Source organism: Blastocystis hominis (genome assembly GCF_000151665.1).
Source record: "Blastocystis hominis, Singapore isolate B (sub-type 7) whole genome shotgun sequence assembly, scaffold_9".
Lineage (NCBI taxonomy): Eukaryota > Bigyra > Opalinata > Blastocystidae > Blastocystis > Blastocystis hominis.
The window spans coordinates 32,522-55,478 of NW_013171868.1; the positions used below are offsets into that span (position 1 = coordinate 32,522).

General features: G+C 42.7%; 6 protein-coding genes; 3 read left to right on the forward strand and 3 right to left on the reverse strand.

The window, feature by feature from the left end:
• Positions 1-365: 365 nt before the first annotated feature.
• On the forward strand, positions 366-2,972 carry GSBLH_T00004943001 (uncharacterized protein; the record flags this gene model as incomplete). The annotated part of the gene is made up of 1 exon (XM_013043920.1): positions 366-2,972. The coding sequence occupies one exon, from the start codon at positions 366-368 to the stop codon at positions 2,970-2,972; it is 2,607 nt and encodes an 868-aa protein (XP_012899374.1).
• Positions 2,973-6,639: 3,667 nt separating this feature from the next.
• GSBLH_T00004944001 (uncharacterized protein) lies at positions 6,640-7,945 on the reverse strand. XM_013043921.1 has 2 exons: positions 7,857-7,945; positions 6,640-7,809 (listed from the first exon to the last, which is right to left on the reverse strand). The coding sequence occupies exons 1-2, from the start codon at positions 7,876-7,878 to the stop codon at positions 6,668-6,670; spliced, it is 1,164 nt and encodes a 387-aa protein (XP_012899375.1). The 5' UTR covers positions 7,879-7,945; the 3' UTR covers positions 6,640-6,667.
• A 68-nt stretch (positions 7,946-8,013) lies between these two features.
• On the reverse strand, positions 8,014-9,663 carry GSBLH_T00004945001 (uncharacterized protein). XM_013043922.1 has 4 exons: positions 9,609-9,663; positions 8,949-9,574; positions 8,604-8,917; positions 8,014-8,573 (listed from the first exon to the last, which is right to left on the reverse strand). The coding sequence occupies exons 1-4, from the start codon at positions 9,630-9,632 to the stop codon at positions 8,053-8,055; spliced, it is 1,485 nt and encodes a 494-aa protein (XP_012899376.1). The 5' UTR covers positions 9,633-9,663; the 3' UTR covers positions 8,014-8,052.
• A 2,085-nt stretch (positions 9,664-11,748) lies between these two features.
• On the reverse strand, positions 11,749-12,833 carry GSBLH_T00004946001 (Malate Dehydrogenase (MDH)). XM_013043923.1 has 2 exons: positions 12,757-12,833; positions 11,749-12,725 (listed from the first exon to the last, which is right to left on the reverse strand). Exons 1-2 carry the CDS (start codon positions 12,811-12,813, stop codon positions 11,775-11,777), a joined length of 1,008 nt encoding a protein of 335 aa, XP_012899377.1. The 5' UTR covers positions 12,814-12,833; the 3' UTR covers positions 11,749-11,774.
• A 1,625-nt stretch (positions 12,834-14,458) lies between these two features.
• GSBLH_T00007217001 (uncharacterized protein) lies at positions 14,459-15,850 on the forward strand (the record flags this gene model as incomplete). Its single annotated transcript, XM_013043924.1, is given in 8 exon segments — positions 14,459-14,476; positions 14,508-14,822; positions 14,853-14,905; positions 14,938-15,016; positions 15,049-15,354; positions 15,367-15,436; positions 15,468-15,739; positions 15,770-15,850. The coding sequence occupies 8 exon segments, from the start codon at positions 14,459-14,461 to the stop codon at positions 15,848-15,850; spliced, it is 1,194 nt and encodes a 397-aa protein (XP_012899378.1).
• A 3-nt stretch (positions 15,851-15,853) lies between these two features.
• On the forward strand, positions 15,854-17,056 carry GSBLH_T00004947001 (uncharacterized protein; the record flags this gene model as incomplete). The annotated part of the gene is made up of 1 exon (XM_013043925.1): positions 15,854-17,056. One exon carries the CDS (start codon positions 15,854-15,856, stop codon positions 17,054-17,056), a length of 1,203 nt encoding a protein of 400 aa, XP_012899379.1.
• Positions 17,057-22,957: the final 5,901 nt, after the last annotated feature.

Consider the following 22,957-nt stretch of genomic DNA (forward strand, 5'->3'; position numbering starts at 1 on the left):
TTCGTCAGAGTGATGTGAAGAATAGACATACAGCAAGAAACGTGAAGTGCAGGTTCTGTGACGACTTCTTCGGATCTCGCAAAGCCGTTCATGCTCACGAAGTACAAGTACATCGTGAACTCGTCAATGAAAGCGAAGAGTACGAGTTGGCGAACGAGGAGACTCGGTTGCGATTCACCAACCAGCGATACGAAATGCCAGCACCGGTCGTCGTGTACGCTGACTTCGAGTCAGCCATTGATGACAAGAACAGACACAAGCCCATCATGTTGTCCTGTTTGGCCGTGTCACGCATTCCAGCCATTGATACGCAGCTACGAGTCTTCCATGCACCACACGAAAGCGAAGTAGACCTTCGTCCTTTCATGGACTATCTCGTGCAATTGCACGAGAGAGTGAAAGAATACCTCTTCGATGAATTGCCCCTCGAGAACTCTCCGAGCATCGAGAAGGACTTTCGTTCAGCAACCGTGTGTCCCTTCTGTCGCAAGAAACTGGAGGACGACAAGGTACGTCATCATGCACATGTGGCAGGTGAATACACCACAGGAAAGGGAGAAGTACGCCACTTCGAAGCCGGACAGTACATCTGCACCTGTTGTACCAAGTGTAACCTACAACTCTCATTCAACAAGAAGAACTATCGTCTGCCAGTTTACTTTCACAATGGATCGCACTATGATTTCACATTCATCATGAAGCTCATCGCGACGATGCCTGGCGGGAATCTCGAAGTCATTCCAACCACCGAGGACAAGGAAATGCAGATCGAGTACAATGGCATTCAATTCAAGGACTCGTTGAAACTCATCAGCAGTCCACTGCGTTCCATTGTGGCACAGACACTTGGAGGCAACTTGGACCTCTATGTGCACACCAAACAACAACTACGCAAGTACTGCGAGTCTCGAGGCAAGCAATGGGATGATGAATACATCGATCTGTTGACACGGAAAGAACCCATGTTCTACAGTCTCATCAAGTCGTACGAGTCATTGAACAATACCGTCATTCCTTCTCGCGAGCAATGCATTGATGATATGAAGGGAGAGATGATGCCACAAGACGAGTATGATCACATGGTGAAGCTGTGGAAGACCTTCGATATCAAGACATGGGGTGAATACTACGAATTGTACAATGTACTCGATGTGACTCTCATGGCTGATGCATTCGAGCATTTTCGCGTTACCACACTGAATGCATTCGGTGTTGATCCCATGCATTACATCACAGCACCACAAATGGCATATTCGCTCTTCTTGAAGGTTACAATGGAGGGCGATCATAGTGAGAGTAACCTCATGACCCTCGCAAGGAAATGGGCTCAGTACATCATGCGCATCAACGCCAACGAGGGACTCGCCGAGAAACAACTGGTGAAAGTGTTCTTGAATCGCATGGGTGAGTTCTATGAGAGCAAGGGCATTCGATTGATGGAAACAAATGATATCGATGACTTCATGCGATTGTTGAAGAACCTGCGAGGAGGTATCACACAGATTGTGAAACGACATGCCAAGGTTGATATTGCCAACAAGGAGCAAGCAACGTCGTCCCAAGGCATCTACTACCTGGACGCCAACAACCTGTACGGTGGAGCCATGCATCGAATGATGCCTTACGAGTTGGTGGGTGTACCTGAGCGACGAGAAGTGATGGAGAGGATCAATCGTGACCCGAATGGGTGGGTGCAATCACTCAAGACGTTCGGCAAGTATGGATTCTTCATCGAGTGCGATATCGAGGCACCAGTGGAGTTACACGACAAGTTCAATGACTTACCATTCTTCCCCGTACAGAAGGCAGGTATGTACTCCGATGGAATCAAGAAGTACGCTGAGAAGAACGACATTGTGGACAAAGTGAAAGAGGTGAATACACCGAAGCTCATCTGCGATCTTGTACCTCGTCGCAAGTATCTCGTGCATTACTCACTGTTGCAACTGGGCATTCAACAGGGTTATCGTGTCACGCACATTCACCATATCATTCGATTCAAGCAGGCACCATTTATCTTCGAGTACGTGAACATGCTGAGTGAGAAACGAGCCAAGTCCAAGACCACTGTGGAGAAGAACCTGTATAAGCTGTTAGCAAACTCAACCTATGGCAAATTCGTTGAGACTGGACTGAAGCGAATGAAGGTGAAGTTCGCCAACACGTGGAATGAACGCGAGGCTATCATCCAGAAGCATGGATACGACATGATTGCTGGAACAACCATGTATTCCGAGAATCTGATCGGCATCAAGCTGAACACACCGGTGCGCAAGGTAGAGAAGCCATTCTTCATCGGGTTCGCCATTCTCGACATGTCCAAACACATCATCTACGATTTCTACTACAACGTGCTCAAGACGACATTCGACACCGTGGAGCTGTTGGGACAGGACACGGATTCACTCATCGTGCAACTGCACGATCGCGCTAACATCGTTCACAAGATGTGTGACATGTACAAATCATTCGACTTCTCGGAATTGGATAACACTAGCTACTTCTATGGAGAACTCGTGAAGTATTACGATCACGAAGTGGACAAGAGCAAGTTCCCTTCATTGGACTCGTTCCTCAATTTCAACAAGAAGTTGCCTGGTCCTATCTTCAAGGACGAGCACAACGGACATCGCATCACGGAGTTCGTGGGACTGAGACCGAAGATGTACTGCTTGGTTGATGAGAAGCATGTGATACACAATGCAGCGAAGGGAGTACCTCGCAACGTCGTGATTGACGGTGAGAGGATGAGCGTGAAGAACATCGAACTATACAAGCGCGTCCTCGAGGCAGAGAAGAAGGAAGATGCAGTGATCGAAGGCAGCTTCAAGCGTATCAACAATCAAGCATTCAACATCAGCACGAAAGAACAAACCAAGACACTCATGACTTGCACAGATAACAAACGTTGGATCTTGGACGACAACGTGCACACACTGGCGTTTGGACATTACCGATTGAAGGACATGTAAAGGAAATGTTGTTTTTACTTTGTTTTCTTAGTCAAACAGTGTATAAAGGGCAGACAATAACCAAATTGGCAGACAATAGCCGAAAAGGTTTTCGCGCTTTATGCGCCATGGTACTCGAGGTGACCAGGTAGGAAATGGTCGAAAAAGGAGGCCAGGAATAAAAATGGCAGAAAAAGGTCCGAAAAAATTTTCGCGCTTTATGCGCCATGGCCATCAAGGTTGCCAGGTTGAAAAAAGGAGGCCAGGTAGAAAAAAGGAGGTCAGGAAAAAAATGGCAGAAAAAAGGCCGAAAAAATTTTCGCGCTTTATGCGCCATTTTCCTACTACTTTCAGTACAATTATTTAAGGACAAAATAACAGTGTTCATATTTGTCTCACCACGGATACTGGTACTGTTGTATATATAAATGGAAAAGAGCTGATTCGTTAGATCATGCCTTTAGGTGACATTACCCCTACTACACAGGGCACTTCTTCTGATGTTGTGACTCATCAATATGTTCAGCTATTAGCGACTTTACCTGTTCCAAAAGATGATACTTATGTAAATGCTGTAAAGATACATGCAAGTTAATCAATTCCTATGATTGAGTATTTTAATTGTTCAGTGATGTATCTGTATGATGACTCTTTCCTTGTCGATTCGAATGGATTGAATGAATGCACTGATGGCTATTGGGAAGATCCGAGTTTGAAATACTCAAACATATTTGATGACATTTTTAAACAGAATGGTCCGTATTATATAATGATTACACATTATCCATTTTTCACATCTGGAGATTTAGTGATAATGATCAGATGATCGCTAACAAGTATAATGTAAGTTCTACGAGCTACAGAAAATTAGATTCCTGTTATTTTTGGACGATATCTGCTTCCAACGATGGAGTTGCTTGGGAAGTTCTGGATTAACAACAATGGCATCATTGGAGTTCAGAACAATATGATAATTTGAGTATTTCAATCAAGTAGCGTATAACCAATACAAGCTCACTTACCATGCTTCAAATAACCAGATAATGATGTAAAATACAACCCTTATATAGCTGATTGGGACTTGATGATCACTGAAATGCCTTTCATACCCACAAACTATTCGTATCCACAAAGTATCCACAATTGTCCAGTTGGTAAAGATCATGTAGATATTTTTTGTAGCAAAAATAGTTTCACAGAATGGGAGATTGAAGAAGCCAATGGTTCTTCACTTCCTCCTGGAATGACTTCAATTATTATAATGGATCGATTCATGGTATTCGATTATCAAGTATGAAAGAAACAATGCTCACTATTTCTGCTATTTATTCGATAGATAATCAGATTTACTTGTGTACGATCAATATCACTGTTTTCGGTTGTGATTTCCCTTCCCAAATTGCGATCTTAAAAGAATAAATGAATTATGAGAGCAATTGTGAGAAATGTGAAAATAGTAACAATGAAGGTGAAGCCGTTTTTGCATATATTACAGGCGAGAAAACTATATCATACACCCCTTGTTTTTCTATTCCTATTTTTCTCTCAGAAATCAAGGATTTGCAGTGTGCTCTTTTTCGCAAAAACTATGTGTTTTGGTATAAAATCAATTCCATATATTTTGAGAGTCATTGAACAATTTTAATGATTGCTAGTCGACATAAACTACACCACAGAATTGATGAATAACAGATTGTTTCTTCAAAGTATAAATCAAAGAACTTAATGTGATATAGAAATACATAAAGTAATTCCAGCAACTGCATGCTTTAATAATAATACATTATACATCAGACACAATGTGCGCAACACAACCAGACAAAGCATTCGATACTCCTAATACTTATCACAAAGAGATATCATTACTGAAAAACGATTTGTTTCTTACTTGTTCAAACGAAAAAGGTAAATCCACATATTCAAGATTTGGAATATCTAAACCATGTCATGACAAGATTCATAGAAACATACCACTGAAGGTCAGGGCGTAAAAATAGGCGAAACTCCATCCATTTGATTTAATACTGTGTAAAGAAGGTAGATCTATTTTGAGATTACTCTCTATTCCATTTCTACTTCTCATTACTAGTGATAACGAAGAGTCATTTCTGTTTCCCTGTAGTGCATATTCACCTAGTTGTATCGATTGTAATCTAACTAAGTCTATACATACATTATTAATTCACTCTACTACTTTCTATGACGATTGAACTACAAAGAGCGAATGCACCAAATCCAAAATGAATCGTATTGAGACAAGGAAGATCTATTAATTCAATTTCATTTGCATTTGTGGTACTCTTAATCTCGCAAGAACTTGAGTAGAAATTGAACGAATCCTGATTTAGAGGACCAATTTGAATGGCTTGTAATTGTGGTAGATTCCTCAATTCAAAGTCTCCTCCAAAATCACTGAAACTATATCGACCAATTTCAATCGATTCCAATGATTCACAATTCAATACGTGGAATGATTTCGATCGATTCTTACCAAAGAAATCCCTCTTTTGAGTAAAAGAATTGTTTCCGATTTTGATAGTTTTCAATCGATTCAATCCATCAATTTTGAATGTTTTCACTGATTCAAAACATTCATTGCCTATTTCGATTGATTCCAAATTGTACAACAATGAAACATCCCAATCTGCCAATACACAATTGTCAGTCAGTTTCAAATGTTTCATTCCAATATTCAGTGGTTTTCTTCCATCTCCTTCATACTTATCTATATCAAATTCAATTCCATTATACCATTCACATTCTTTCACTAATTTACCTGATCGATCATACACTTTTCCAATTCCAAATCGCTTATCATCACACCAATATCCTTCATATTCAATCGCTCCATTATTATGATAGCTCGTTCCATATCCAAATCGTTTCCAATTGATCATTATGCCCTTGTACACCAATATTCCATCATCATCATACATTTTACCATATCCAAATGGAATTCCATACAAAACTTTTCCTTCAAATCTTGTGCCGTGATCTAAGTCTATAATACCGTCTTCTAAACGCTTTACACAGCAATAACTATCACTGAAACTGTCGTTACAAAACGCTTTCAAGACTTTATCATCATTTAGCATATATACCTCATTCATAAATATTCCGTTACAAAATTTCAATATTATACATTCTCTGTTCCTCAGAATGAGTGAAATCCAGCCATCAACTTTCATTTCTTCATCTAAACGTCCTTGAACAGTTTGAATGATAAATGTATCTTGAAGATAATCTGCAATCGCTGATCTGACCAAATTATAATTGGTAGGCATTTTGGAGTATTTTGCATTAATATTGTTTTGTGGATGTTGAATGAAAGATTTGTGTCTTTGAACTATTTTGAATTTTGTTGTGTAGTTTAATAAAATGAGCATGTACCAAAATAGTCCAGGTACAATGTTTTTTGAGAAGTCGATAGTACAACGAAAACGATCTACTTGTACTATATTAGCCACTTTTACTGCCCGTTTCAAGTGTTTATACGTTGTTAATTATCACACTGGATTATACTACGTTAGCACTTGACATTTGGAGTCCATTGCGATATTCCCAGCAATCGATTGTTGCACGATGTTCTGTGCTTCTCTCCTCTATCAGTGATAAACACCAAAGCTAGAACCACCCCCTCTCCTCTCCATCACAAAACTAAACAACTCTCTCCGTTTCAAACAAACAATTATTTCCCAATCGATCGTTCGACTCTCTTAGTTCTTGAGGGTTCCATAGAACTTGGCCTTCTCGGCGGTGGTCTGGAATCTTCCGTGACCCATCTTGGAGGAGGTATCGATGAAGGACAGGACAATGTTCTCCTGGTCGGATCTGCGAGTGTGCGTGCGGAGGGACTTGCGGAGCGTGATGACTCTCTTCTTGGATCCCATCACACCTCCCTTCACCATGATCCAGTCGTTGTTGACCTCTCCGTAGTGAGGGAAGCCTCCCATGGGAGTGATGCTCTTCTCCGTCAGATCGGCCTCCGTGGAAGCGGACTTGGCGTCGCCCGCAGCTCCAATGCGGTAGATCTTCTTGTTCACATCGGTGCGGTGATGGTATCCGTTCTGACCCGCACGAGGCACGGTGAAGTGCACACGCGAAGGATGCCAGGCACCGATACAAGCCACCTTACGCAGACCACGATGCGTCTTGCGAGGAAGACGAGTGGTGCCCCAACGGGTGGTCACACCCTCGAAGCCCTTACCCTTCGTCACACCGATCGTGTCGATCATCTCGCTCGGCTCGAACACGTCGCTCACCTTCACCTCCTTCTCCAGAAGGCTCTTCGCGAACGCCACCTTCTCCTCCATGTTGCCACCGTTCACCTGAATCTCCATCAGATGGGCCTTCTTCTGACCGATCTTCAGCTTCTGGATCTGGGTGTGGGCCAGCACACGCACCACCTGGCAGTAGTCCACGATCTTCTTCAGCTTCTGCTCCATGGCCTCCTTGCCCTCGTCCGTAGCCATACGGGCAGCGTACTTCGTGAAGGCCTTCTTCTTGCTGTTGTACCAGTTCTTGTAGAAGCGGCGCTTGCAAGAGTCATCCAAGTGCTCAGCGAACACGGTGGTCAGGGTGCGCAGACCGCGAGGAGTCTCCACATATCCCACAATACCCACGACGACCATGGGAGGAGTTTCCAGAATGGTCACAGCCTCCACGATCTCCTGCTTGTGGGCCTTGCTTCCGGGACGGTCCAAGACACGCACGATGTGAGTCATACCGGCCTTGTATCCCATGAAAGCGGTAAGATGAGGCTTCTGGTCAGCCTTGTCCTTGGGGAAGCTGCGCACATGACCGCGGTTGTGAGTGCATCGCTTACGAGGAAGGAAACCCATGTGTCCATGACGAGGACCTACACACGCGTTACAATCGCTCCACAGTACTCCAACACAGACCTACATTCGTATTTACGGTGAGACATGCTGTTTGATTAGGAAAAAAGTGAGGAAAATGAATGGTCTGATAATGAAACCACTCCGATTCCATCGTGGAAAATTACTATAGGATCGAATACTCGGATTCTCGGCAGAATCTGGGTTTGACCAACAAACAATCAAACTCTTCCACACATTAAAAGAATAAACAATGAGTGTCTCTAATGCTTCTTCTCCGTAATCGTCTTCCATCCGTCCTCCTCATTCTTCACCTTCTCCGCTGCTTTCTTCTCCGCTGCCTTCTTTTCTGCCGCCTTTTTCTGCGACTTCTTTGTATGCTGCTTCCCTTCCTTCTTTCCCTCCGCTCCGTTCGTGCCACTTGCAGGACTCACAGCATTGGCACCAGTGGTAGCATTGGCACCAGTGGTAGCATTGGTACCAGTGGTAGTGCTGGCAGCATTAGTCGCATTAGCCGCATTAGCCGCATTAGCCGCATTGGCTCCACTCACCGTCTGCACAGCGGCAGGCTTCGTCGAAGGAGCGACCGCCTCACCCACGGGCGGGGAATTCTTAAGAATGTTGCGGTAGCTGCGAGCATGCGCCTCGCCTCGCTCGCCCATCTTCATCGCGCGCTTCTTCTCGCGCCGCGCCTTGCGAGCCGACTCCGCGACCGCCTCGTCCATCTCTCCCTGCAGCATGGACGTGTAGTCGATGCTGTCCACCGACATCGTTCGCGGACATCCTACCCCTCACGCGCGCCCCTCGCTCTCACCTCGCTGCAGCGCCTGGTCGATACTGAACGTTCGTCCCTTCTGCACCAGCTCCTGGTTGGCCGTCTCCACCAGCGCCGACTCCACGCCTGCCGACGCGATCGGCGGGCACGACAGATCCTTCACGCCCTTCACGATGTCGCAGATCTCCTTGTACGAGTACTTCACGTCGATCGACCCCACCACCGGAGCGGTCGTCGGCACCAGCGGCGGGAAAATCTCCGCGCTCTGCAGCGCAGGCACCACTTTCGGCTTCGAAACGGCTCGCGGACGATGCTCGCGATGCTTGAACTCCTTCCGGCCCTTCCGGCCGCGCCTACGCTTCACTCTCCCTCCGTCTCTTCTACTTCTCGGCGGGCACGCCGGTCGCCGGCGCCTGGACCGCGAAGTTCTGGCCGAACATTTGGCTCTGCTGGAAGTCCAGAAGGGGCTGGCCGCCGAAGTTCATGAAGTACGACTGGCCCACCGGGAGATATTCGGCGGGAATGCCGTCCTCGGAGGTCGTCAGCATCTTCACGAGGTTCTTCAGGTACGACTCGTTCTTCAGACGAGCTTTCACGGGCTGGTCGTGGAGAGAACGCTGGCGAAGCAGCTCCAGCGCCGCGACGGCGGCCGCCTCCGACTCCATCACGACGAACCACGTGCCTTCAAACTCTTTAGTGGCACTTTCGACAACGCCCATTCCGTCGAACAAGGCGCGGACCTCTTCCTCGGTAACCTCGGCCGGGACGTCACGCAGAATGACTGTTTTACGTTCAAAAGTAATCGCAGGCTTGATTTGTTTGCTAACTTCGTCCACCACGACGTTCTCAGAGCTCTTTAGGGCTTCCATAATATCGTCAATATTGCTGCTAAGAGAAAGGACCTTGTGAAAACGCGAAATTGTCTTTAAAGGAACATAGCCGGAATCATCCATGAGGGAAAGGAGATAAGAGTCTTTCGATAGATTTTCTTTAGAGAAGTAATATTCAATCTTTGCGTCAAGGAGGCGAAAAAGAAGCGCATACCTGTTTCTTCAGAGCGGCCAACATTTCTTCGCGTGTCTGAGGAGCGGTGTTCTCCGTTTGATTCGAAGTTGTTTCTGTAGATGTCTAGACGATAACGGATGCCTCTCGCGCCACATACCGTTACAGCGGACATAACTCGGTAAAACTGCGTTATCAAACTCACTAAACCAACAAACAACAAGGGAGTGCACCAAAAAGCGACCCTTAATGGTTATCTGACACAAAAACGGGTTGGAGAATTTCTTCAAATTTGGTGGTATTTGTGGAATTCATCATGGCACTCATTTATGTTGCATGTCGTCTCTATCTGATATTCTGCGCTTTTGCTAAGTTGTTATTTTGAAATGCTTCGAGTTATCTAGACAATGAATGGACTATCAGTCTCTTTTTCTCGACCCTACTTTGTGAATGCTCCACTCGTCACAGACGTCAATAAGAGTAATACAGAGTCTGTGAAACACAATGTTGTTTGGTGCTATTCGCTTCTTGACTCTTTATCAAGCCAAATCCCGAGCGTATTTATTGAAAACCATTCCATTGATTACTTCCGTAGTGAGTCTTGTTGTGTATTTTGTTAATTCGTAGAGTGGCCCCATTATTTCGATGTTGTACGGTACCATATAGACATTCCGATGATCCGGAATAAAATCCAAGGATCGGTTTATTACTGTGTTCAGGATTTTGTTTCTGATATCGAATTGATGTGGAACAACATTATTCTATTTTTTTCCACAACACCAGATGATTACGGTTCGTTTTTTTGGTCTGATTGATGGATAGCTCTATATACGTCAAAATGGAACTCTTGCTTTTCGGAAATAGAATCTCGAGCTAAGGATGTTTCTACTTCTTTTGAAATTTGTATGTGCTGTGTGTGTTGTTCACCATACAGGTGCGGATCATTGCATTTTTTGTGGGGCTACATCCTATGCCAAGTACCCCTTGATCGAATGTAATGGGAAGTGCGGAAGAAAGTCGCATTTGGTATATTTGGATGTTCTCTCTGATATAGCATTGCGGCAATATTCTGGACGGGAATTGGACATGTTATGCGTGCGAAGGGCGATCTGCAATGTACGTTCGTCAGCGGTTCTGTGATATAGTGATGAGCAGAAGAAACGAAATGTCGTCAACATGCTTTGCTCATTCAAAGAATGGTCATCCAAACAGTAGTTGCATTTGTACTATATCCGTGTTTGTAACAAACTCTATGTAGCAGAAAGTTGAGTATCAATAAGCAATTGATGTAAAAATATATATAAAAAAAAAAGAAACTGGATGAAAGGGAAAAGTCATAGAAATCTCAATAATAACAATAATAATCATAGAATAATACTAATTCAAAAATAGTAAAAAAGACTGTAAAGGACTACAACTCTTCCAAAAACTCAAGAATAATTTCATCCGTTGCCTGCTCGTAATGCACAATATCCAAGTGCTGAATGATCCTCATGGTGATTTGTTTCATTTGAGGAATTATGGTAGGGATACACGAAACATGGAGGTCATGTTCGTTAAAATATTTCCTATCAAACCTTCTCTGCAAAAAGGGTACGGGAATAGAGTGCACGTTTGAGAGTTCGGGAAAACACGAAATACGGGATGTTTTCGAAGAACTATCCTTGGGATTTGTGAAAAAATTTCCACCGCAATTCTTCTTACAGAAGAGAGAACAGTACTGTGCTAAAAATCAAGAGATCGAAAAAACTTCACTGGAATCTGGACTACTTCTCGTATCCAGGCGCAAACTTTGACTTCCGTCTATTGGAAAAACTTCATCATGTGTGAAAACAGGTAATTCAGAAAGAGGGGCTAAATCTGGAAACGCTTCGGCAGATAATCCTTCTCCATCGGCTTGATCCTTTTCAGATGGAGAAGTTCCATGAAGATCCCGTAATAAAGCTAATACATCATTCTCATATTCAGAAGGGTGGTAGGATATGGAATCGCCGTTATACTGATCATCAGACGCAGAAAATACCATTTCAGCATCGATCTCAAAAAGAAGCGTAGATTGCTCCAAACTGTCACTTTCATACTCCATAGGTACCTGTTCAGTCTCTTGCAAACCCTCCTTTCCTAACTCCATATTACATGACAAAATCTTTGCTCCATTGTTATTATATACCTCAAACATTCAAAAAACATAACCAAAACTATTACGATTTACTTGAAGTTCTCGTCAGTGAACTGGATACCCTTGGCAATCTGCTTCTGAAGAGCAGGAATGGCCTCCTGGATGTTGGCCTCCTCCGTCTTCGTCAGGTTCTTAGGAATAGGAATCGGTCTCTCGACTCCGTCCTTTCCAAGCTCCACTTGGCTGGCGAAGAACTTGCATCCGTACAGGTCCTGCTCAATGTAAGCAGGCTCGATGATGCCCTTCTCTCCGTTCAGTCCCTTCAGCACGGAATTAGCGAAGGTGGCTCCAGCGTACGCCATGGACAGAGTAGCAGAACCAGCTCCCTCCTTAGCAGCCACGACTTCATCTCCTCCGAACTGGATGCGGTGAGTCAGAGAAGGCACATCCAACTTCGCAATCTTGTTGTCAGGAAGCTGGCTGAGCAGAGGAATGATGGTCGTACCAGCATGACCACCAATCACGGGGATGTTGCAAGCAGAGGGCTCCATACCCAGAGCCTCAGCAATGAACTTACGAGCGCGAACGGAATCCAATTCAGTGACTCCCATAATCTTGCGAGGATCATGAACTCCCATCTTCTTGAAGGTCTCAGAGAAAATAGGAACCGTAGAATTCACGGGGTTGCAAATAACCAAGATGCAAGCCTTAGGGCAAGACTGAGCGCAAGCCTTGGCCAGATTCATAGCAATTCCGGCATTGGTCTTGAACAAATCGTCACGGGTCATTCCAGGCTTACGGGGAACTCCAGCAGGAATGATAACGACGTCCGATCCATCAAGAACCTTGGCAAGGTTCTCAGGTCCATTGTATCCCTCCACCTTGCAAGGGTGATCAATGTGAGAAAGATCGCAAGCAACACCAGGGGTGCGAACAATATCATAGAGAGAAAGGCGCGAAACATGAGGATTCATAGCCATCAGAAGAGAAATGGGCTGGCCAATACCTCCGGCAGCTCCAAGCACGGAAACCTTAGCACCCTATGGATTAGAAGACGCTGGCAAGAATTACAGAGGACATAGCGCGAGTGAAAGCCTTAGCAACAACAGCAGAACGAGAAGCGAACATATGAAAAGAAAATATTTTGCTAGATATCAATTTGTAGAAACGTGGAATCTGTGAATTACTACGTTTCCACCTATTTTCTTGTCATTTCTCTGTGAAACGCCCTGAAGAACGGTTTTTGAAAATTGCTAGGAATACCGAAATTAGATATTATTTAAGGATGGTTCTATGAAGAGAATCCAGTGTTATCTTGAAGAGAGTTGATGTTTCGTTGCTTCATTTCTTTCTAATAGGACACCTAGAGAATCGAGTAGTCTTATTTCGTACGATTAAACAAGGAATTGACAAAACATTATTACTGAAACACTATTTTCAGTTTGGAGAAACAAACAGATTATTATACCATATTGGTAATCCAGATATATCATTACATAAAAGGGTGTCTATTCACAAAAATTGCATTGTTAATGATGATGATAGATCAGGGATTAAGGCAGGAGAATAGAAAATTAGAGAGAAGAGTATGTATTATAACAAAATAAGTAGGTATTGAGTTCGAATAGGGAATTATGAAGTTACGCTTTGTGGTGAACCTACCTTATTGCATTGAGTAAGGAGAGACGTTTTCCATCAAAGAAAAGCAGAAAGTGAAGTGGATGCTATTTCAAGAAAGAGTGTATTGAGATTCCACCAGAGTGATTGCAGCTCATTTCTGCATTCAAATCATGATCGATACTTAAAAATGAGCAAATTGGCTCAACCATGAGAAACGACATATAAAAGAACACTTCTTTTCAATCGTTCTATACCCGATTCAACACTTTTTTCCTAAATTACTCACGAGATTCTCAAAACATCACTAAAAGCAAATTCCAACTCACTTCCTGCATCTTCTACCTCTGACCCCTATTAGCAAGCAATAATAATAAGTAGAACGATTGATTTTGACCATTTTGTTTTCACTTCAGACAATATCTATAGTATTTCTCCATGCATATTTCTCATTCCATATTCTGTAGTGTCTTTCTGCTTTTCTCTTACATTACGTTTATTTCGTTGTCATTTAGTGTTTCACTGAGGTTCAATGCTTAGGACGATACAAAAATCGAGATTGTTGATCCAATCTGTCAGAGCCATCACTCAAACGATAAGTAAACGGCGAATTCATTATTTCCTAATGTTCTAGACGTGTCTCCAATTCTTCCCATGTCATCCCCTTTCTCCATGAACTCTCGCTTGTTTTCAAGCACTTCGAATCGTTATTTTGATGGTTTGAATAGCAATGGGAATGGAAAGGAAGCAAAGGGATTGGAGAAAGGAGTTGCTTCGAGAGTGCGGAGTAGTTCTCCGTATTCTATGCAAGCAACATTCCGACGCAGAGAGCTTGTAACTGATGGCAATTATGATGATGAGTAAGAAGCTTTCTTTTTCCTTGTTTCTAGAGTTGCGGAGATTATGACGGAGGAATTCAACGACAGCTTGCGCTCTTCTCGTTTGTATCTTCGAACCTCTGTAACGCGTGGAATGAAAGTGTCATTTAGAAAAGTGCCGACATTCCCCACTTGCGAGCCTGTGCGATGTTGGAGCTCGAAGCAGGCTGCATAGACGAGGCGCGTGTGATCCTACGAGAACGTAAGTTTTGTTTTCTGTATCGAGAGCAGTGTTCAAGTCCAATCCTCTCCACACTGGGATTCTCGCCGATCTTTGCATGTTGGAAAAGACTGCAGTACGCTTTCCCTGGATGGTTTGAGTTCTAGGGCGATTTCAAATCCATGCTGAAGTACCAGCGCGCTCTTCAGCGAATTCGCAATCGAAAATCCGCTCTGCGCAAGAAGCCACAATCCCCTTCGTCGTCTTTTAATGCACATCCCACACGTCTATTCGACGAACGCGATGATGACAACAACGATAACGAAGACGAAGACGATGAGAATGAGAGGGAGCAGACAGAAGAAGCCCCGGTGCAATTCGACGAGTTGCTGTTTTTGGACCCGCGAGAACAGCGAGCAGTGATGCGTGACCAATTCTCCCAAGCGGTCAAACTCGCTCCGAACAAACTGGACGTGATTCTGGTACGATTGGATGGGTCGGACGAGCGATAGAGCTGGGCACGTCGCGAATTGGACGATGGATATATCGAGAAGGCCATCCTGATGTACTCATCTTCGCTTCCTTCTCTATTTCTAGTCTGCAGCATGCGATTCAGGCGCGCAGTTCGCTCCCCGGTACCGGATTTCTCCAGCTCGAGCTCGCGAAGTACTACTATGTGCCCTTCTCTTCGAATTCGATGAGGCGTAGTTCCTCAACGACATCCCAAACTCGGCCGCAGCGATGAAGCAGGCCTTGCAGGACGCTTCGGCGCAGCCCCAAGCGGTGAAGATGCTCGCCGAACTCACCGAACTCACCGACAGCCAATCGTCCGCGTTGGAGCTGCTTCAAGCAGCCGTCGACCAGCCGAACAGCGATTCGCAGACGTGGAACGTAGCGATGGGCGAGTGCATTGAGCGTAGTATTACTTGCAATACCTGCGAGACCACCAGCTGCTCGATTTGTACCAGCAACTCGCGCAGGAAGCCGCTGCGAAAGTTTTATTTTGGAGACTGGGTGAGAGAGTAGTTCCCGGAAGAGCGCGTGATTTCGGCTCATCTCGTGGAATCCTTGCTTCGCAACAAGGAATACGACAAAGGTGAGGAGTGTGGAATTGTGATGAAGCAAAGCTCTCGCTGCGATTCAGGAGCAGATCGCGAAGAAGCCCGATTCTGTGCTCACCTACCAGTATTTGCTGTCTGCGTGCGAAGGCCACGCAGATCCTCGTGTGTTGAACTACATTTATGCAGAGGGCGTGAAGCGAATTCCCACCAACGCGATGCTGTTCATGCAATATGCGGAGTTTTTGGAGGAGATGAACGAGTTTGAGCTCTCCAAAGAAATGTTCCGTCGCGCATACGAGATTACGCCGACGGATGATCTCGCTCGGTCGGTGATTCGCGTATTCTCGCCTTGCTTTTGTATTCTGTAGATGAGTATTGAGTGTGGAGACTACGAAGAGGCGAGCACGTTACTCGACGTTCTAATCGGTAGATGGGTGGATGGATCGTAACCAATGATAGATGAATACCAAGACGAAGTGGAAGTGGTGGATGGTCGATTGGAATGGGCAGAAGACGCTGATGAAGAAGTGGACGAGGAAGAAGCAGGCGACGACAGCAGCGATGATGAAGATGACGATGACGAACCGTATGAAACAGCGACTCATATGATGCCTCGTCTATTGGTAGACAAGGCCGTGCTGGCAGCGAGGCAGAAACAGTTCAACTATTCCGAGGAACTGTTCCAGAACGCGCTGGAGCTGGACTGTGCGGATCCCTACGTTGTCTTAACTGCGATCGAAGAGTATTTCGAGCCCCACGAGCAATGGGATCAGATCATTTTCTATTTCCGCCAGCTTCCTCTGATCGATCCCAATCGCGAATTCGTAAATGAAGCGCGTTCGCTGCGCCAGAGCATCTTGGAGACGATCATGGATTCAGAAGCCTCGAACCAGCAGATCTACGACTTGTATCACCTCTCAGACGACAGCAATCTGGAGTACTACGGACGCAACGAAGACCTGGAGTTGCTTCCTGACACCGATTACTTCGGTCGCGATGTCCACACGCATAGTGACGTGAACGATGGATTCGACCGATTTGGCTACAACCATCGCTTGTTCACCGATCCGGCTGCTACGCAGTTCACTGTGGGAGAGCCAGCAAAGCGAGGAATCGAAAGTCTGAGCGCCGCAGAGTTCTACGCGGGCATTCCGAACTCGCTGCGAGAGGATTACATGGATTTGAATTGGTTCGAAGTCCCTGTAATGAAGGAGTGGATGAAAGAAATCCCGACGGGAGGCGCTTCGGTGGACTGGGAGTCGATGCGAGACAAGAACGGAAACCTGAGAATTGCCCAGGACCAAGTGCTGACGAAGGAAGGAAAGCTGAAAGTGACACTGGAGAATGTGCAGAAGCTGCATGATCTGTTGGAAGAGGAATATGAAGGCGTTGGAGATCTGGCGGGTGAACCGGAGCATGCAGATGAAGCGAAGAGTCAAAGCGTGCTGATTCGAGAATATAAGACCAATCCTGTGGAGAGAAACCGATGGCATCAGCTTGAGGAGGATATTGAATATCCTGTGGACAAGCAGGATTATGCTTTTATGAGTTTGCTAAATGAATCGTTGAAGCAGTTTAAAGAGGGTGAAGAAGAGGACGGAGAGGAAGGAAACCAGAATGAAGAGGGTGAAAGAAATGAGGAAAACAAAAAATAGAGGGAATGAGAATAAAGAATTGTCTGTCTGATTGTTTGAGGAACTAACCATTGCTGTTCATTTGTAGATTCAAAATGATATTGTCTATAAATAGAATGGTCTCAACAAACAACACAACATTATAACACATTTGTGATATCATAGAACATAGAAATCAATCATTTCTATCATAAAGCCAAATAAGCCTTCACTTCATCCAAACTCTCAAAATCAGCTCTCCATTTCTTCAGAGTAGGGAATCCTTCAAGCGAATCTTCGCATTTTCGCTCCATATCAATTACTGTAGACTAAGCAAAAGCATCTGCAATTGTGGGAACATCCGAAAACATAAATCGTTTCTATGCATTAATAATGAATGATATCACAAAGTTAATACTCCATAACGAATATACAGGCTTTCCAAGTTTGTCAAATAGTTTATTCTCTCAGTTAAGAAGAATTCCAGAAACCCGTTTTGTCTTGAAAAGCATGCTTGTAATACAAGAGAAGCAAATCTATTTAATAGTCATATTGTGGAAACATGACTACTACTTTTGTTGATAGTTGAATGAAAGCAACAGATCGAACGATTCTGGTTACTCTAGTAACTAGATTGCTCTTTGGAAAGACAAAAAAGGGTTAAATATGGTTGGAAAGCAACAAGTATATACGTAGAATATATGCCAATCCCAAAAATCTAAGGGATGAACCAATTTGAATTGACTCAGAATGACGCAAAAATAAAAAGTAGTATTTTGGTCATCGCTTTGCATGATAGGATTGAGTGCTGTGACTACACATCAATAGATTGATTTGATATGATTGTGTATTGCATATAGTATTGTTGACAGTATCATTTGGTAAAACGATGGGTTCATTGCTAGCGATGACTATTGTTATTGTTGCTGTTGCTACTTTCTGTCCTTTTCACTATTTATGCATTGAGTTTAGGCTATCAAAAATAATAACTGAATTCTAAGCATATTAAAGATACTAAATCAATGTAAGCAAAGAATTACGAATTTCTAATATGGCAATCAATAATAATATAAGCTATGAATGAATAATAATAAAAATGACTGAATTTGAAATAATGAGTGTAGTACGATATCAGTTACTGGAAGGAAGAGGAGAAAGAACGTATGATGATAAATTCTGTTCATTAGCAATGCAAGTTGTGAAGGAAGTGGGTTGAAATGACTGATTGCAGATCATCCAAATCAACACATCTAATTGATTCAAAAGGAAAAAGTGAGTTTCTGCTGTTACTTATTTTGTGATAGAAATAGCTGGTATGAATCATTGACTGAAAATTGTATGTAATATTCCAAATCTTCAATGTGTCAAACTATCCTGGTTATTCCGATAGATTCATCGAAATCATTTCGAGTAGAGTTGAGAATAATAGTGGAATAAATAGTATATGATCGTGATAGATGCCGATTCATAAGGAATATTGTTGTTAAGTGATTTGTTATGGTACAAAAAACCAGTTTAACTAATAAAGAAGAAAAGTCTAAAATCTGGTTGAATGTACGATATTGTGAAGAAGTAGAGTTGTAAAACCAAATTGATGCAAAATGATTGATTGTGTAAATAGCTAAAGATAACTGATAAGGAATACAATAACAAATCATGGAATAAGATAAACGGATATATAAATATAAGTATTAGTATGAAAGCAGAATTGACTTGAAAACATACATTTTAATGTGTAGGATGGATAGTGTATTATTGATCAAAAAGAAAATGCAATTATTGAACATAGAGGAGCAACACATAAGGTTTTTACAAAATGTCTCATTATTGTTTTGCGATTATCAAAAGCTGATTCGAATCGTGTACAAAACTCCATTCCTATCTCGAACATACAACACATATTATGTTTTCCAGGCTTCAGATTGTAAATCAAAACAAAGCTATCGACCCTTGCCAAACAAGATTGCAAGGATTCAATTTCGTTTTCACTCGATTCGCAAAACCAAAGTATAGCCATTCAAATTATCGCTGATGAGAGGAATCAGAGCTTGAATCTTTTCGTTCTCAGCCACTTCCCAGTTCTTTTTTACTTTGAAGCTTTCGAAACGAGGCGGGAACACAGTTCCATTCACATCGATTCGGGTGATATTGCGGAGAAGACCCAGCGAAACCTCTCCCTTCTCTTCTGTTTCCAGCGAGAATTGGAATATCGATGTGCTGTAGAGGTGGTTCAACTTCACACTCATAGGCAGAATGGGATATGGTTTGCCTGCAGGACCGGATGCATACACAAAGAACTCCACTCCCTGCGAGGTTCTCTTTCTGAACAGAGAGTATGAAGGCTTGATTTCCTCAATGTTCAGATTGCGCTTTGGATTGTACTTGGTAGAAACCAAATCTAACGAAGCCGACAACTGCTTCTTCACTCCATTATTCGTCACAACGGACGCGGTAATGCTCGCCTTTACACTTTGAATCGGTTTTGAAATGCGCAGAGGAAACACTACCTCTGCACCATCTTTCAATACTGGCTTCACAATCACTTCCGATGCAATACCATCCATATCCTTCGTGGAGAGAGTGATCGAAACGTCCTGTAGGAGCGAGTTCGGGAAAGAGTTTCGTTCAGCATTGCGGATACGCGCAGAAGCACCTGACAATTCTCATTTCCTCGTACGAGCCCTTCGTTGCGACATCGCCCTTGTTTCCCTTATCGCGAGATCGATCTCGACGTATACCGCGGTTTTGTTGCCCAATCTCGCAGTGCAAGTGTGTCAATGCGTACTCCGATCGCCACAACGATGATTGAACTTAGGTTTTCACGCTCTGTTCATTCTCAAACACAGGCAATTTGGTCTGTGCCAGAGTTCTCAACAAATTCAAAACATCGAGTTCTCATCGAATCCTCCTAGCCACAGCCACCCATATTGTTCATAACCAGGAAATGGGCGTGTAAATCATCAACTGGATCGATTCGACGTGTCTCTAGGCGAATTGTATCGCTATTCGAAAGTCTCAATCATATATTCGTAGCCTGCTGAAGGCATCAAGCGTGTGCTGAATTTAACTGAGCTGATGCCTCTCATGGGAATACTGGAAAAGGGAGAGCAGCAGCTTTCCTTCTGCTCTTCTCTCCACAATACTCTTTTGTTTCAACACGAAGTATTTCCCATAATTCAATCCATTTCATTTACAGCTTCCTTCCACCAATTCTCTCCTCATTACCCAAATCGAATCGTAGTTCCGCGTTTCCACTTTTGACTAGACTGCGCGAGCCGTTTTCTTAGGCGAGTCAAGTGTATGAAGCGTCGATTCGAAAAGCGGATACTCTGTATTTGGGGGTAAAATAAAGACGAATATGTGTGTGTTTTTGCCAGACGATAAGGATTATCTGTCTATCATACAGCAATTCGAGGAGTATTTGCTTCAGAAATATATCCAGAAATGTAAATTCCACAAATCGTGGTTATTTGTAGGTATAGAATACGAAACAACTACCCTGTGTTGGTTTCTAGCAATCTAACTCCGGAACAGGTGTGTTTAATGCAGAGTTCCCAAGTTTCGTACAACTGACTGAAGGATGCGGGGGTGTGGAAAAATCTGGACTTCAACGACATCTTCGACGAGTATTGAGAGGAAAGAGAATCTGAGATGTAGCATTGATGCGAAACAAGAAGAATTTAGTGCTGATCTATGATTCAACGAATAAACAGATTATGGAGCTGGATAAGATCGTGCTGGGCGGATTGGAAGGATTGATGGACAGCAAGACACTGGCGAAACGCTATTTCTACCACGACATACTTTACTTTATCAATATCGAATTAAATGCTGCGAATCATTTGGTGGATCGCGTGTATCGAACGTCGTGGAACCTCACCGATCAGTATATCAGTGAGATAATCGAGGTAACGATGCGGAGAGCGATGAATGGATAGAAGAAGAAGACGCGAATGAACATGACTCACGATATCTACTTCGGCAATCTGCACGAAGATACTGTCGGCGAAGCGTATCTCGATCTTCCAAACAAAGTACTCGCTCGTCCACTCGTATTTCTGTTCTAGTCTCTTCGTTCTCGAAAAGAAAATCCAATGGCGGGCAGCGACATCGATGCAATCCAGATCAAGACATGGACTCACAAGGAAATCTCAGTGAAGCGAAGTGGAATGGAAAGATGGAGTGGAAGTGAGTGGAAGAGATCTCTATGATGGATGGCATATTCATTCATTCATTCACTCAATATTACTTGTTTATTTAATACTATTGCTATGGTAATCACATTGCATTTCACATTGTTTGTTGATCAAATAGAAAGCAAGGTTTTCATTCATAGGATTCATGGATTCCATCCATTATCATATTATTCAATCGATTGTTTTGTTTAATGATACTATGATTCCTATTCACCATTTCAATCTATGAACCACATTCCTTTCTCTGCAATATCATTCTTTGTACTCAATATGGATGGTCATTGTGACAGAAGAGAATCGAAGTATCAACAGAGAATCAATACAATATACCACTTGTCAAATAGAAATGATGGATTTTGCATTCTACATACTACTGCCATACTCTCTATTACGAATCAAACCATTCCAACAGTATTCACTATTGTGAGTTCGATTGTTCCAAAACAAGATTAACTACCACATAATTGATATATTTTGAAGAACATACATCCATTATAGACTTAATAGAACAGCCATTCTGACATGAGAGGGTAAAGGTGATGAAAATGCGTAATAATTTACAATTATAGCTATAAGTATCTAAAAATAACAAAAAAATAAATGAATAGATAGAAATGCACCGAAATAAAGAAAAATAGAAATGGGTGGAGAAAATGAGATTATATTATATGTATTCTAGTTTGTAACACACCAGTATATCAAAGACATGCCAAATAATCTATGACGTGTTCAATCGAGAAATAATGATAGAGATAATTGAAAAAACCGTTTTACCATATTTCTTTTCATTTCCATGCAAAACATTGCTGATTTTGTCAATTCTGCTATTAGTAACTATCATATTGATATTTCCATTATTCAAAATGTACAGGGATGCTTGGGTAAAGAAATGAAACCAAATGGCTGGATTTCACTCATTTTGAGTAATAGAGAATGTGTAGTATTGAAATTTGATAATGGAATATTCATGAATCAAGGATTTGTACTCAATGAGCAGAAAGTGTTGAAAGTGTTTGGAAATCATCAAATTGGTGCTATTTCATATAATGAAGAACAATCCATAGAAGTAGTAAAAGGAATCGTGGATTTGGAACATGGAAGTCGATTTGAAGGATTGATATTGACAGAAAACAAGTTTGGAATTCCATTTGGATATGGTGAAATGTATGATGATGACGGATTCTTGGTGTACAAGGGCATAATGATCAATTGGAAACGATTTGGATATGGAACGAGTTATCATAATAATGGATGTATTGAATATGAAGGATATTGGTGTGATGATAATCGATTTGGAAGAGGAAAAGTGTATGATCGGTATGGGAAATTAGTGAAAGAATGTGAATGGTATAATGGAATTGAATGCGATATAGATAAATATGAAGGAGATGGAAGCAAGCCACTGAATATCGGAATGAAACATTTGAAACTGATTGACTATTGTGTATTGGTTGATTGGGATGTTTCATTGTTGTATAATTTGGAATCAATCGAAATAGGCAATGATTGTTTTGAATCAGTGCAAACATTCAAAATCGATGGATTGAATCGATTGAAAACGATCAAAATCGGAATCAATTCATTTACTCAAGTGAAAAACACTGACAAGTGGGACTACAAGAAGGCGGACAACAAATCGAAATCATTCCACATATTGAATTGTGAATCATTGGAATCCATTCAAATTGGTGAATATAGTTTCAGTGATTTTGCTGGAGACTTTGAACTGAAGAATCTGCCACAATTA